Here is a 15,123-nt window from a genome sequence, read left to right as displayed (position 1 = left end):
CTCAATTTTTTAAATTCCTCTTCTCAAATATTCAAATTACTCCTCTCTATCTATGAATTTCTTATCTCGCACACACATGACACAAAGATTCGTGACTGCTCTCTTTCTCGCTCCGGCACCCTGTAGGGTCGGCGGCAACTTCAAAAACCGGAACTAATGGAGCTCCCCCTGCCTTAGTTGGCCGGCGGTGGGGTCGGCCCCCCCGCCCGACCCCATCTGAATCCGCCGCTGATTTCCAAAGAGAAAAGAAAATCTGTCTTAAAATTTTAATAATAATTTCTATAATAGAAGACATTTTGAAATTCAAATGAAGTGCAATAGAAATAGGTATACATAATTTTTTTACCTCCCGTCGTTTTCACTCCTCACTAGTCCACCTTCACATCTTCACTCATTAGTCATTACTCTCTCCCTCCCTACACTGCAACTCCTTTGTCTTTAAGAAGAAGAAACACCGATTTCCCTCTCTTATCTCTCTGTTCGCACACAGACGTGCATGTGTGTGTGAGTGATTACTGCTGAAGCTTGGCATTCTAAGTTAGGAAATTCAAAATTATAGCAATCTCATTCAATTTACAGATTCAAGCCATGTGTCTGACATATCATTCCTGTAATTCACTATTGCCTGATTTCCGATGTCTACATTTTCATAGCACTGACTCAGGCAAACTGACTAATTGTTTAAAGTCATAGATTGTGAGTTGTTATTCAATTTGTTGTGTTTGGAGAAATGGCGGCTTCGTCTTCGAGAGGAAGAAGTAGCTCACCGTTTGGTCAGCGGAAACCGTCGACTCCTTATTCATCTACGTCGTCGTCGTCATCGATGATGAACGGTCGTTTAATGCCGCGCTCATGTGCCTCTTCTGTGACGTCTTTCTACGGCGCCGGTGGCAGCGGAGGATACGGTTCTAGATCCACGGCGCCTAATCGCAATGGTGGCGACCATTCGCGAAGCCGCACGCCGGTAACTTATCCGTCGATGGAGGAGCAGCTGATTGGAGAGCCATTGGGGAGTGCTTCGAGATCGGGGGATAGCATTTCAGTGGCAATTAGATTTCGGCCTCTGAGGTGATTTGAATTTGTTGATGGATCTGATTTTGATTAATTTGCAAACTTCTGAATTTGGGGCAAGGTTTCAGGTTAGGTTTATAATTTGATGAAGTTGAGTCAATCAACTCTCAGTTACATTGTTATGCCATGTTAATGCAGTGAAAGGGAATATCAAAGAGGAGATGAGGTCGCATGGTATGCAGATGGTGAGAAAACCGTACGGAATGAGTATAATCCAATGACGGCATATGCCTTCGGTAAAGTTTGTCTGCCTTTGGTCCTTCCGTATTGTCTCTTCTGATACTTTGGAGTTATAGATCGTCACTGCTTTCTGGATATCGCATTCTCATATATGTGAACTGCAATGAGTGTTATAGTTGAGCTATGGAAAGGGCAATATTGAAATGTATAAGCTGGTAAAATTCATTGTCATTTAGGTTTTCAATTAAAAAAGATAAACTAGTTGCTGTAAGTGACGCAGTGTACATTAATTTGATACTAGTTTTTTTCTTGGGCAATTTATCCAATGAAATGAAATTGTCTAATTATGATGTTTTGCCATTTGCATACTCGTGCTCCTAACAGATAAGGTATTTGGATCTAATACAAACACTCCTGAAGTCTATGAAGTAGCTGCTCGGCCTGTAGTTAAGGCTGCAATGGACGGCGTAAATGGTAAGCCAAACTTACTTACACTCGAACCTTTTGAAGCCATTCATGACTAGGTTGCTATTGATTTACGTTTTAAGGCCACGGTGACCACCCTCTGTTATGGGCTAGCGTTGCATGCCAGTTGTCTCCATAGGGATGATCACTTGACTAGTTATTTTCTAAAATGTTCTGCAAATTAGAACTGATCAAGTCCATATGCAGGAACTGTATTTGCTTATGGTGTCACCAGTAGTGGGAAAACACACACTATGCATGTAAGTTAAAATCACCTTTATTTCCTTACTGTTAATTTTTTACATGGTAGGACTAAGTCATAGGCCTGGAATCAGTAAACGGATGAATATGGTATTATTTTTTCAGTTTCCGGAGGTGTTACAATCCTTATTGAAAATTTATATGCAAAGAAATGATACGGTGAATGGCTCTTGTGGATATAAGCAATGGGTAGATGTCTGATTTGATGTCATATGATTGGATGCACTGATGCCTATTGCTGGGGTATATTTTATTGAAAGTCGAGAGTGTGGTAGTTTCATGATGACTTAGTTTGTTTTGTTGGTTCGTCTGACATTAAATTATAATGGACACTCAAAAATCATTTATATACTTCATTTTGTGCCCCAAGCATGAACCATGGGATATTTTTACTTATTAGCTCTACAGTATAACTACTATCACTGTTCTCGAACTTGTTCTGCTGCTATTTGTTCTGTTTGCTTATCTCTATTGCATTACAAGTATTAATAGAAAGTTACAATAGTTTTTTAGGAATAATTATGACATCTCATGATTTTTCTACATATTTCGTATCAGGGTGATCAAAATTCTCCTGGGATCATACCATTGGCTATAAAGGACGTCTTCAGCATAATTCAAGATGTATGTTTGCCGCAAACTTATTGTGGTTGCCTCAGTGTTGTTAGGGTCGCGGGGCGCACCGGGTCGATGAGGTGAAAATTTGGGTCGTGGGTCGACGAGTCGACGGGGTCGAGAGACCCACAAATCTAGGCTAATTTTTTTGCCTTTTAATATTAAATAAAATAAATATATTGCTCTAATGTTTATAATATATCAAATAATATAAATGTAGACGCAATTCATGTGAATAGAGATAAAGTGGAAAATAGAAATGATCAAAATATCAAAACAGTTCATAAGTCATAACACAATAAATAATTGAAACCATTGTCTGAAAATATCAAAACAAAGGAATATATGAAGGGTGGCAACAAAAGATCTTTGAATTGTTTATTTGTTTAGGAGTGAAGAGGCCGAATTCTAAAGTGTAGAAAGTAGGTTTGAAAAGTTTGATGTGGTGCATGCATATATATAGAGAATCATGATTGAGATAGTCAGAAAACATGTGAGAGATTTGAGAAAATCAGAGATAGCATGTGTTTAGGGCGACCCAGGCGACCCACTCGACCCAACGGCGACCCTGTATCTCGATCAACCCACCCATGTTGGGGCGGTGATGGTCTCGACCCAGGCGACCAGGGCGACCCGAGCGACCAGAACGACATTTTGACAACACTGAGTTGCCTGAACATTATAACCAAACGTATATTTTAGTGTTTGCCTATATTGTATTTTACTTTTTATTTATTTGGTGCTGTAATTAGATGCTAGTTATGTATAAATTATAATCAACAGATAACGGATGACGGTAATTTCTTTTCAGACTCCAGGTCGTGAATTCCTACTCCGAGTGTCATATCTAGAAATTTACAATGAGGTTAGTAATACTTTTAACAATTACCATATCAAGATGTGATCAACATATATTTTTCGAAAATTACGCACTCATACAATGGGTCATGTCTTTTGCATGTAGTTTATCCTAAAAATTTTCATACAAAACTACTTCACTTGTGCACTTAAGAACTTCTTCATGTTTCTCGATGCCTTTGTTATCAGGTGATCAATGACTTACTGGACCCCACTGGTCAAAATTTACGAGTGAGAGAAGATGCACAGGTTTTTTCCATACTAATTGTCTTTATTCTCTGTATATAGAGTACATTAGCCTTCCCCGTAGGTCAATTGGTTAATGTCACCTATGCTATATCTTCCTTTCAAAGTTTAAGGGCAATCTAATTGATTTAAGTAGTGGTTTTTGCCAAAATTTACGATGCAGACTGAAATTTTTATGTCTATCCTTTACTGTCCTTTTATTTGTAGGAGTTATTTACATCTAAATCTGATGGTGACACTACTTGTAGTACCTGACTTGTTTAATCTGAAAGGCCTTAAGTTTTCATTAGCTTATGACCTTTTATTCTTGTATGTGCAGGGAACTTATGTTGAGGGCATAAAGGAAGAAGTTGTTTTATCCCCTGGGCACGCCCTTTCATTTATTGCTGCAGGAGAAGGTATATTTTAGTGTGTTGTGTAACTTGTGTGGGTTTGGGTCCACATGATTGTATGTTTGTTTTCCCCCACACTTTTCATGCATAGTCCATCATATAAGTATTTCTTCATGCAAGTTTTGAAATTTGATATGATATATTACATCTAAATCTGAAGGCGACACTACTCTTATTACAATTGCAGAGCATCGACACGTTGGATCAAATAATTTCAACCTCTTTAGCAGCCGTAGCCATACTATATTCACATTGGTATGTATCCTGTTGGGATTAGTTCTTTATTGAGTTCCACTAGACTCACATATATATAAAATTAGAGATAAAAAATGTAAATGTCAATAGTTTTAATTTTAGTGAAGCTTGATTTCACTGTTGTGTTAGCGGTTACTTTGTCATCTTACTTTCTGGGTCTGAGGTGAATGGGGAATTGGGAACTCATTTTCCTTGTGAGCCATAAGGCCAATGGTGACCAATGCATATCAACAGTTATATTCAATTTTCAGCATAAAAGAAGCTAGTCCATTTCTTTGTAGTAGTTAAATGAGAGTAAAAGGGTTGTGCTGCAAAAAAAATTCAAAAGATAGGCAAACGAGTGCAAAATGAATTAAGATGTGAACTGGAACCTTAAATGTCAAGTTTGATATTGATTATACCTCTACTAGTATTTAATTTCATTAATATTTCTCAACTAATGCATTGGATATATGCAGATTTTGTTTTGACCTTTCCTTTTTACATGATCACTTATACTTTCTAGGTTGTTAGTAATACAATAACATATATTCTACTCCAGTTATATTTACTGACTGATGTCTTTGTTATTGTTCTGCCTTCTGGTCTTCTAACAACTTTAGCATTTGTTCATACTGGTGCAGATGATCGAGAGTAGTAACCATGGAGATGATTATGATGGAGTTATTTTCTCACAACTGGTGTGCATTTTCTTTAATCACATTTGAATGCTTGAAACTACCTCTCTGGCTCTCTCTTGTCACCATATATATCTGATATTTTGAATCCTGCCCATAAAAAGTCTTGTTACTTTCAAATGCATCACAAGCTTTGATGAAAATTTACACCTATCCCCATCTTTGTTATGCAGAACTTAATTGATCTAGCGGGGTCTGAAAGTTCAAAAACCGAAACAACCGGTATAAGGAGAAAGGAAGGATCTTACATCAATAAAAGTCTTCTAACTCTTGGAACTGTGAGTATCGGAACTTACTTTTCTTAAGCTGAAGACAAAGATCTGTTGGTAGTTAGTTCATTTTCCTGATCACTCGTTTCCTTGTTTCATTACCATGTCACACGCGCTGACATATGATAAGTTCTTATTTCAAACTGCAATGGCATCTATATTTCTTCTCTGAAAATCTGTTTTTTTTGCCATGGGCGTATTGTCTTTTGACGATGATCTCAATTTTCTACAATGTGAAGGTAATTAATGTGAAGGTAATTGGAAAACTTAGTGAAGGAAAGGCATCCCATGTTCCTTATCGGGATTCAAAGCTTACGCGCCTTCTACAATCCTCACTAAGTGGGCGCGGACATGTTTCGGTGAGCATGGGCAGCTTTAGTTTATACTTGAAAATTGTCTCATCTTTCAATTTTAATGATGAGAGTGTCATTCAATCACGTGGTAATTTCTTAAACATTTATCCAAAGATTGCACCAACATTTATTTTGATCATTATCTAGTTTGAATACCTCAAAGCCTCAGTATGAGTTTAAAATTTAATGATACTATACTGGTTGAAATGCACTATTTAAAATCATGATACTTTATATCCTCAGCTTATTTGTACGATTACTCCGGCATCAAGCAATATGGAGGAGACTCATATCACCTTAAAATTTGCCAGCAGGGCAAAACGCGTTGAGATCTATGCCTCACGTAATAGGGTGAGTCTGTATACATGTATGCTTTGTAGCTATATTCATATTTAGAGAGGCCAATTGTCTTGGTATTAATTTATTTCAATTTCAGATTATTGATGAAAAATCATTGATTAAGAAGTATCAAAAAGAAATATCATCTCTCAAAGAAGAACTTGACCAGCTTAAGAGGGGTATGCTTGCTGGTGTTAGCCACGAAGATATTATTGTTTTAAAGCAACAGGTATACTTAGCTTTAATTTTGAAAATGCTTGACAAAATCATTACTACTGTGTGTTATCTGGAGTCTTTCTCTGGTTTTGGTGGAATAGGATCAACAATTGGGATTTTTCTGCCATCTATGTTCATTTTACAGTTAGAAGAAGGACAATTCAAAATGCAGTCAAGACTGGAGGAGGAGGAAGATGCCAAAGCTGCTTTAATGAGTAGAATTCAGAGGCTAACAAAACTGATACTCGTCTCTTCAAAAAATGCGATACCAGGATACATGAATGACATGCCCTCTCATCAAAGGAGTCTTTCTGCTGCTGAAGATGAAGTAAGTTGTTATTCTCACTTATTTATTTTGAAATGGATGTTCAAGCAAATGTACTTGCTCTATTCTTGCTTTGGTGGTTGTCATTGCCTTGAAACTAGACTTTATTATTTATCAGCAATGGGCATGATCAGATTAGCCTTTCTTTTGAAATCCTTTAGCTTGATTGTTTAGTATGTTTCTTTCATAAATGAATTATTCACAAAGTACATATAAATTATGTCTTTGTAACGTAACTGCTAAGACTGGTATAGAATTGGGTAATGGTCTTCAGATCTTGCTTTATTATGCACTAAATACAAATTTATTGGATTATGTGCATCATATTATGTCTTCTATGATTTACTTAACGGAAACCGATTTTTACGTCACTCATTCTACATTCATGTTTCTGTATGGCAGAAGTTGGATGCGGCGCATAATAATTCTTTGAAACTCCACCATGAGAACCAAAAGGATTCTCCATCCTCTGGTTTAACTACCTCATCAGATGCATTTACACTGAAGCACAGAAGATCATCCAGCAAGTGGAATGAGGATATATCACAAGCTGGCAGTACTACATCCGAAACAACTCATGTGGGTGAACTTATTAATGGAGTTTCCTCTATGTCAAAATTACATGTAGTATGTATCCTACTTTTCTTCCCTAATTCATATTCTTTTATCCTTCCAATTGATTTCGGTGATCTTATGTTTGCTTTAAAGTTGTGATCACCCCTGAGATCTTGGCTTAGGTAAAATGTTAAGTTTATTTATTTAATGTAGGATGGCACATCATCACATGAGATGGATATCCTTGGTGAGCAAGTCAAGATGCTTGCAGAAGAGATTGTGCTGGGCACAAGTACCCTAAAGCGTTTGATTGACCAATCTGTAAATGATCCCAATAGCTCAAAAGATCAGGTACCTTGCAATTTTCTTTCTAAAGTATCATATGTCTATTTTAAATACTCTATCTGTTAACTTGGAAATCTGTAATGCTAATGCTACATTCTTTCCTGTTTGACAAATTTAAAAACACTCTCTAGACTAAGAACCTTTTCCTTGCCCTCCATGCTGTGAATATGCAGTTTGTCGATTTTGCTGTTTGTTATAGTGTTAATAAAAGGACTTGCAACATGAGACAGATGAGAGCTTATGTTCCTGAAAATGGAAAGCTTATGTTCCTGCAGAACCTTTTCCTTTTCCACTGCAGAACCTTTACCACTTGAAACTTGTTATGTATTGAATATACTCTATAGTGTTATGCTGAAAATGGAAAGCTTATGTTCCTGAAAATTCACTGCAAGAGGCACTATTTTTAGAGCCACAAGGAAGTTATAAATCTGGTCCTCTATGATATTGGAAGTATTTTTGTTATATATATATATATATATATATATATATAGATATGTATATATATATAGGGATGTATTCATTTCCTTTTTGTATCTTTTGTTCTTTGTTCTTTTTAATCTCAGCCCCACGATTTTGTCATCCGACGGTTAGATTGGTGCCACGTGTCATTTAATAATGCAGATTTTCAGTTGAATAATGCACACCGACTAATAATGCACCATTATAGTGTAAAAATGCAGATTTTCAGTTGAATAATGCACACCGACTAATAATGCACCATTATAGTGTAATAATGCAGATCATCTGGACCATTGATGAATGAGATCTAACGGCCCATATTAAGAAGAATAAAGGATCTAAGGGATGAATAGGAGAATAACGCTCCCCTATATATATATATACCTTCACCTTGTATTGTATTGGCTAGAACCTGACCGATTCTTTTGTACTCTAAAAGATGTTTCGTGCATTTTTATTCATAGGTTGAAAGCTTGGAGTGTGAAATACAAGAAAAGCGAAAACAGATGAGAGCTTTAGAACAAAGGATAGTTGAGAGACGTGAAGCTTCTGTTGCTAATGCGTCCATGGTTGAAATGCAGCAGGTCCTCCTTAATCATAACAAAAACACTTGCTGGCCTGTTCTTTTATAATAGCTTTACTGTTTTCTTTTTTCTTTCTTGTGGCAGACTGTCATGAAATTGATGGCACAGTGCAGTGAGAAGGCTTTTGAGCTTGAGGTGTTTTCTTTTCTCCTCCCTTCCTGGAGTCCTGGTTCATGTTAATAAGGATATTATACATTAAATGGCAATTTATTCGTATTTTTTTTCTTCTACTAAAGTATCCCTTCTTTTGCTACTTGCCAAGAATAGTAGGTGGATCTTCTGAGACACCTTTTGACTTGTAATGCAGATTATGTCAGCAGATAACCGTATTCTTCAAGAACAGCTGCAGAACAAGGTAATTTTTTCTGTAGAACTAAAACCTATTACTTTTTTATCTGTCTTTGTTATTTAGGTCATTATGCTGTTTTATAATGTGGATGTGCTTTCCAATCAGTGTGCTGAGAACAAGGAACTACAAGAAAAAATCCTTCTCCTGGAACTACAAGTCTCTCCATTATCTGGTGGCACGAAGACACCCATGGTTGGAATGTGTGTATCTGATGAATGTGCAGACGAGTTGAGAAAGAAAGTGCAATCACAGGTTAGATGTGTACTAGGTCCTTTGTTGCTATATGGTAAAATCTATATGCACAACTTATCTGGATGTGAGTGTAAATTTTAATCTCACTAGTGCACACAGAGAGCCGACAAGGAATTCCATTACTAACTGGCCATTTTGATTCTTTGGAACAACTCGATGTGTCTTACTTAAGTCAACTTATTTCTTTAATTTGGATGAAGTTAACTTTAGCAAGTTTCCTTCTCCACTTGGCTCATTATATTTTCTACTTTGAGCTGAACACACTCGAACATTGTGGGTTTCTATATTTGTTGGATGTTAGCTGTGAGTGTCGTTGTGGCTTGTTTTTATGCTTGCCATTGACATTTTGAATTTCATTGCCATTTTTTAAATTACACAACATATTTCTGCTTATGTGTTTGACTGGATTTTTTATTCAAAACAGGAAGCTGAAAATGAGAAACTAAAGCTAGAACATACTCAAACTTTAGAGGAAAATAGTGGATTACGTGTAAAGAATCAAAAATTATCTGAGGAAGCCTCTTATGCTAAAGAACTAGCATCTGCTGCTGCAGTTGAGCTAAAGAACTTAGCTGGTGAAGTTACTAAGCTGTCTGTACAAAATGCCAAGTTGGAAAAAGAATTATTGGCTGCTCGTGAGATAAGCTCTAGAAACTCTGGAAATGGAGGTAACCGCAGGCTTAATGAAATACAAAGAACTGGCCGAAGAGGTCGGGCCTCCAGCAGATCAAATGATTCTGAAAAGGTTAATGGCGACTTTGATTTGTGGAGTCTTGATTCTGATGATCTGAAGTTGGAGCTGCAAGCAAGGAAACAGCGAGAGGCGACTCTCGAGGCTGCCTTGGCTGAAAAGGAAGTTCTGGAAGATGAATACCGGAAAAAATTTGAAGAGGCAAAGAAGAGGGAGGCAGCACTAGAGAATGATCTAGCAAACATGTGGGTTCTTGTTGCTCAACTAAAGAAAGAGGGAAGTGTTGAGCAAGAACAGAAGACGAATGGCAGACTGCATGAGGACAAAGACCAAATAAGTGTTCCGAAAATTGGCATTGCTGAGAAGGATGCAAATTCATTACTAAAAAGCCGGGAAGCTTCTGATAATTCAATACCACATGTGGATGTTCCCAAAGAAGAAGCACTCGTCGTCCGTCTCAAGGTAAATCACTGTTATCCCATGCTTTAAAATAACCGTAATATTTTTGTGAAAATTCCAACTCTGAAACTGCAAATTAGTAAGGGCTGCTGGTGTTGTGGTTGTTTTCCTGCATATTTCTTCAGGCTCGAATGCAGGAGATAAAAGAGAAGGAAATGAGGTACACCGTAAATGGTGATGCGAATTCACAGGTGTAAAGTTTGTTTTGAGTCACCTAGCGCAGCAATGCTTCTCCCATGCCGCCATTTTTGCTGTAAGTTTGTACTAATTTTTGTTTTTTTGTACTATTGGAACTCGTTCGTGGAATACTACTAATGTTAAGCATGCACAAGGGTCACGAACCGCCGGTTCCGGTTCATGAACCGGCGGTTCACGGTTCAGGAAATGCTTGAACCTGAACCGGCCCGCCTACCTCCCGGCGGTTCCGGATCCGGTTCAAAAAACCGTCGGTTCACCAGGCGGTTCAAAACCGCCGGTTTTTTGCCTGAACCGCCGGTTCCGGTTCATGAACCGGCGGTTCAACCGAAATTAAAAAAAAATATTTTTTATTTATAAAAATTGATTTTTATATTTAAAATCAATTTTTACAAATGAATACAAGAAATTCGTAATAGCCCATATATATTTGATGGGCTTGCGAATTTAAGAAACCATTCTTGGTTGTTTCTCTTTTATAGAGACATCCTTGAATGTTTTATGTTCCACTTTCGATGTGGGACAAACTCATTCTTGGTTGTTTCTCTTTTATAAAGACATCTTTGAATGTTTTATGTTCCACTTTCGATGTGGGACAAACTCATTCTTGGTTGTTTCTCTTTTATAGAGACATCCTTGAATGTTTTATGTTCCACTTTCGATGTGGGACAAAATCATTCTTGGTTGTTTCACTTTTATAGAGACATCCTTGAATGTTTTATGTTCCACTTTTGATGTGGGACAAACTCATTGTTGGTTGTTTCTCTTTTATAGAGACATCCTTGAATGATTTATGTTCCACTTTCGATGTGGGAAAAAATCATTCTTGGTTGTTTCACTTTTATAGAGACATCCTTGAATGTTTTATGTTCCACTTTCGATGTGGGACAAAATCATTCTTAGTTGTTTCTCTTTTATAGAAACATCCTTGAATATTTTATGTTCCACTTTCGATGTGGGACAAAATCATTCTTGGTTGTTTCTTTTTTATAGAGACATCCTTGAATGTTTTATGTTCCACTTTCGATGTGGGACAAAATCATTCTTGGATGTTTCTCTTTTATAGAGACTTCCTTGAATGTTTTATGTTTCACTTTTGATGTAGGACAAAATATGTTGAAGTATTTTCTTTTATAACTACATGTTTAGAGTATTCATTCATCTTTTTTCAATGTGGGATACAAAACTTTCTTTTATCTTCTATTTTTCTTCATGTTTTGTATGATATATATAAACAAAATTATTATTCAAATATATTCTTGATTGATAAAAATAATGAATTATTGAGAAATATGATTTGTATATAGAAAATATTTATTTGTATAATAATTATGGTTAGGTTTATAAAATTTGTATAAGAATTATTTTTTTAATGTGTATAATATTATTTATTAGTTAACATATACATAAATTTATAAACATAAGCAAATCATTAATGATAAATAACTAATGAATAATAGTTTATGTAATAATATTTGTTATTATTACATAAACTATTATGTCCAATATTAAGTATTGATATTTTATAAATATATACATAAATAACTAATGAAATAGAATAATTTGCTTTGATCATAAATACATAAATTTATTATAGAATAATATTGGACATAATAGTTTATAAATACATAAATAATATTGGACATAAACTATTATGTCCAATATTGTTATCAATACTTAAAAAAATATCAATACTTAATAGGACATAATAGTTTATGTAATAATAACAAATATTATTACATAAACTATTATTCATTAGTTATTTATCATTAATGATTTGCTTATGTTTATAAATTTATGTATATGTTAACTAATAAATAATATTATACACATTGAAAGAATAATTCTTATGCAAATTGTATAAACCTAACAATAATTATTATACAAATAAATATTTTCTATATACAAATCATATTTCTCAATAATTCTTTATTTTTATCAATCAAGAATATATTTGAATAATATTTTTGTTTATATATATCATACAAAACATGAAGAAAAGTAGAAGACAAATGAAAGTTTTGTATCCCACATTGGAAAAAGATGAATGAATGCTCTAAACATGTAGTTATAAAGAAAGTACTTCAACATATTTTGTCCCACATCGAAAGTGGAACATAAAACATTTAAGGATGTCTCTATAAAATAGAAACAACCAAGAATGAGTTTGTCCCACATCGAAAGTGGAACATAAAACATTCAAGGATGTCTCTATAAAATAGAAACAATCAAGAATGAGTTTGTCCCACATCGAAAATGGAACATAAAACATTCAAGGATGTCTCTATAAAAGAGAAACAACTAAGAATGATTTTGTCCCACATCGAAAGTGGAACATAAAATATTCAAGGATGTCTCTATAAAAGAGAAATAACTAAGAATGATTTTGTCCCACATCGAAAGTGGAACATAAAACATTCAAAGATGTTTATATAAAAGAGAAACAACCAAGAATTGTTTCATAAATTCGCAAGCCCATCAAATATATATGGGCTATTACGAATTTATTGTATTCATTTGTTTGTAAAAATTGATTTTAAATATAAAAATCAATTTTTATAAATAAATTTTTTTTTAAAATTCGGTTGAACCGGCGGTTCAAACCGCCGAACCGCCGGTTCACGGTTCACAATTCGCCGACCCTGAACCGGCCCGTGTTAACCGGCAACCCTCCGGACGGTTCAAACCGCTGGTTCCGGTTCCGGTTCATGAACCGGCGGGCCCGAACCGGCGGTTACTAATGTTCTCTCTTGATTTGTGTGTAGATGATCATCGTTACCTTCTCGTTATTTTCCTGAAATGGTAGGTGCCATTCTTTCGTTAGTTCAAGTGTATGTAATCCACAACCTTGTATATTATTGTGAGAACGATAATAGATATAGGAGTTTGGTGAAGAGCTGCAGCCTCGCGTTTGAGATTATGGGGCGCAAGCATTGTCAAATTTGAGTGAAATTAGTAAAATGTATAGAAATTACAGTACAGAAAATTCACAGTATGTCTGTGGTGTATCACAATCAGTTGGATCCTCATGTCATATTAATATGCGAGGAAAGCATTTTGTTACGGTTCATGTTTATGGACTTATGGGGTTTATTGGGAATTTAATAGTTTACGTAACTGAACGTTCTAAAGCTTGATGAAATTCGAAATTTGTAGTTGCTAGTATTTTCTAACTCTAGCAAAAACTATACTGATTTTAGAAGTTCCTCGTCTAACTAATACGAAGTGTGTTAATGGTGAAGTTCCCTTAACACGATAAACGGTAGTCGCGGGAGCTTTGCCCGTCGATCAAACCAAGATTTAGGATTGCAAAAGAAAGTAAAACACGATAAAATGAAAATAAGATAATTTGATATTTCTTGAATGATGGAAAGGAATAACAATGTCTTTATTTATAATGCTAATACCTAACTTAGGGAATAAGAAACTAATTATATGGGAAAGATATGCAAATCAATAACTAAATAAATACTAGGTAGAGGGAATATTTAGAGATATGCTCGTATCAACTCCCCCGCGGTTAAAATCCATCTTGTCCTCAAGGTGGAAACCACGACACAACGAAGAGCATTGCGAACATAAGCTTTGGTAAAACCTCCCCTCCTGGATCAAATGTATGCAAATGCTCAAGACTTGCACAAAGCCGACGAAGTGTAAGGACATCCATTGTGGAAAAGAACACATTCTTAGCTTTCTTGGACTTCTCATCGGTGTCATCTGGCAAATTCGAATACGTTTTTCCATTAAAAGAATTTTCCCTTCTCCGCTTTCTGAGTGAATGGGCAACGATCACCCCAGCAACTTTTTCACAACCCAAATATTGATCTCCTTGAATAAAAGCCTCACATACAGATGAAATAACAATTTTCTTTACCACATCAATAAGTATACCAACAGGTTGAATACCTTTCTTTGTTATGCACACAATGCAATTCCAAATTCCTACATACGTCGGACAACTCCACTCTCCTAGAGCATCTACTACTTCAGCCTCCTCATCATACTTGGTCAATAGGAATTTGTGACAATACATAATTGTACACGACATGTCGTTGTGCGGAGGGATCAACCGGCCGTCAATGCCGAGCGTTGTTGAACGATGATTAATACTTGAAACATTAGCGCCAATGGCGACGACAACATTGTGAGGAACCTCCTCCCATATTCTGTCCTTGTCTGTGACAAATCGAGGTCGTGAATAGAACGGTGGGTGCGGCTGTGGTGGCCGTGGGACAGCAGAAGCAGTCGGTGTGAGTGCTGAGCAGCAGGGACTTGTAGAACGGAGCAGCGGCTTCCGCACTACAACAAGATGTTCGGGGCAGGAATGCTCTTTGATTTTATCTACCTGTTCACTTTGCAACTGCTCCAAAGAGGGACCCATAAGTGAGCTCCGTACTGTAGTGTCCAGGCTCCTGTCCAGTGTGTCGGTGCGTTGAGGGATCAACTTATCATCGGCGTCGAACGCACCATTATTAATACTTTTATCATCAAAATTGTGAGATTCCTCCGGCATTCTCCTCTCATTCTCACTCTCTTTCTCCAAATCTTTGACGTTGTCTTCAAATGTATTCTCGATTGAGCACATGTTTTGGGTGGATGAATTTAGTTTCAGAAAACATTCTTCTGTATGGAAAGGAAACACCAACGATTTGAAGCAGAAAAGATTAGGGTCGGGATCGGAGATAACCTCATTCATTGAGCTCGGGAGGTGG

General features: G+C 36.2%; 1 protein-coding gene across 2 annotated transcripts; it reads left to right on the top strand.

Moving 5' to 3' along the window:
• Positions 1–372: 372 nt before the first annotated feature.
• Positions 373–13,495, top strand: LOC121765316 (kinesin-like protein KIN-7D, mitochondrial). 2 transcript variants are annotated; one of them, XR_006042815.1, is made up of 24 exons: positions 373–1,068; positions 1,210–1,307; positions 1,636–1,725; positions 1,924–1,976; positions 2,536–2,601; positions 3,404–3,457; positions 3,640–3,699; positions 4,016–4,094; positions 4,276–4,343; positions 4,967–5,023; positions 5,194–5,298; positions 5,529–5,648; positions 5,886–5,993; positions 6,079–6,210; positions 6,343–6,525; positions 6,925–7,149; positions 7,291–7,428; positions 8,346–8,465; positions 8,550–8,600; positions 8,773–8,820; positions 8,920–9,066; positions 9,491–10,219; positions 10,342–10,469; positions 13,177–13,495. XR_006042815.1 is itself a non-coding variant. In XM_042161410.1 (23 exons), the coding sequence occupies exons 1-23, from the start codon at positions 731–733 to the stop codon at positions 10,411–10,413; spliced, it is 3,141 nt and encodes a 1,046-aa protein (XP_042017344.1). In that variant the 5' UTR covers positions 373–730; the 3' UTR covers positions 10,414–10,554. The 2 variants fall into 2 exon arrangements, 1 of the variants encoding a protein (XP_042017344.1); XM_042161410.1 differs by lacking the exon at positions 13,177–13,495 and having other exon boundaries at positions 10,342–10,554.
• Positions 13,496–15,123: the final 1,628 nt, after the last annotated feature.

This window comes from Salvia splendens, chromosome 14, assembly GCF_004379255.2.
Source record: "Salvia splendens isolate huo1 chromosome 14, SspV2, whole genome shotgun sequence".
In the NCBI taxonomy this organism is placed as follows: domain Eukaryota; kingdom Viridiplantae; phylum Streptophyta; class Magnoliopsida; order Lamiales; family Lamiaceae; genus Salvia; species Salvia splendens.
Note: the sequence above shows the minus strand (reverse complement) of the source record. Positions and strands in the feature narration are given on the sequence as shown.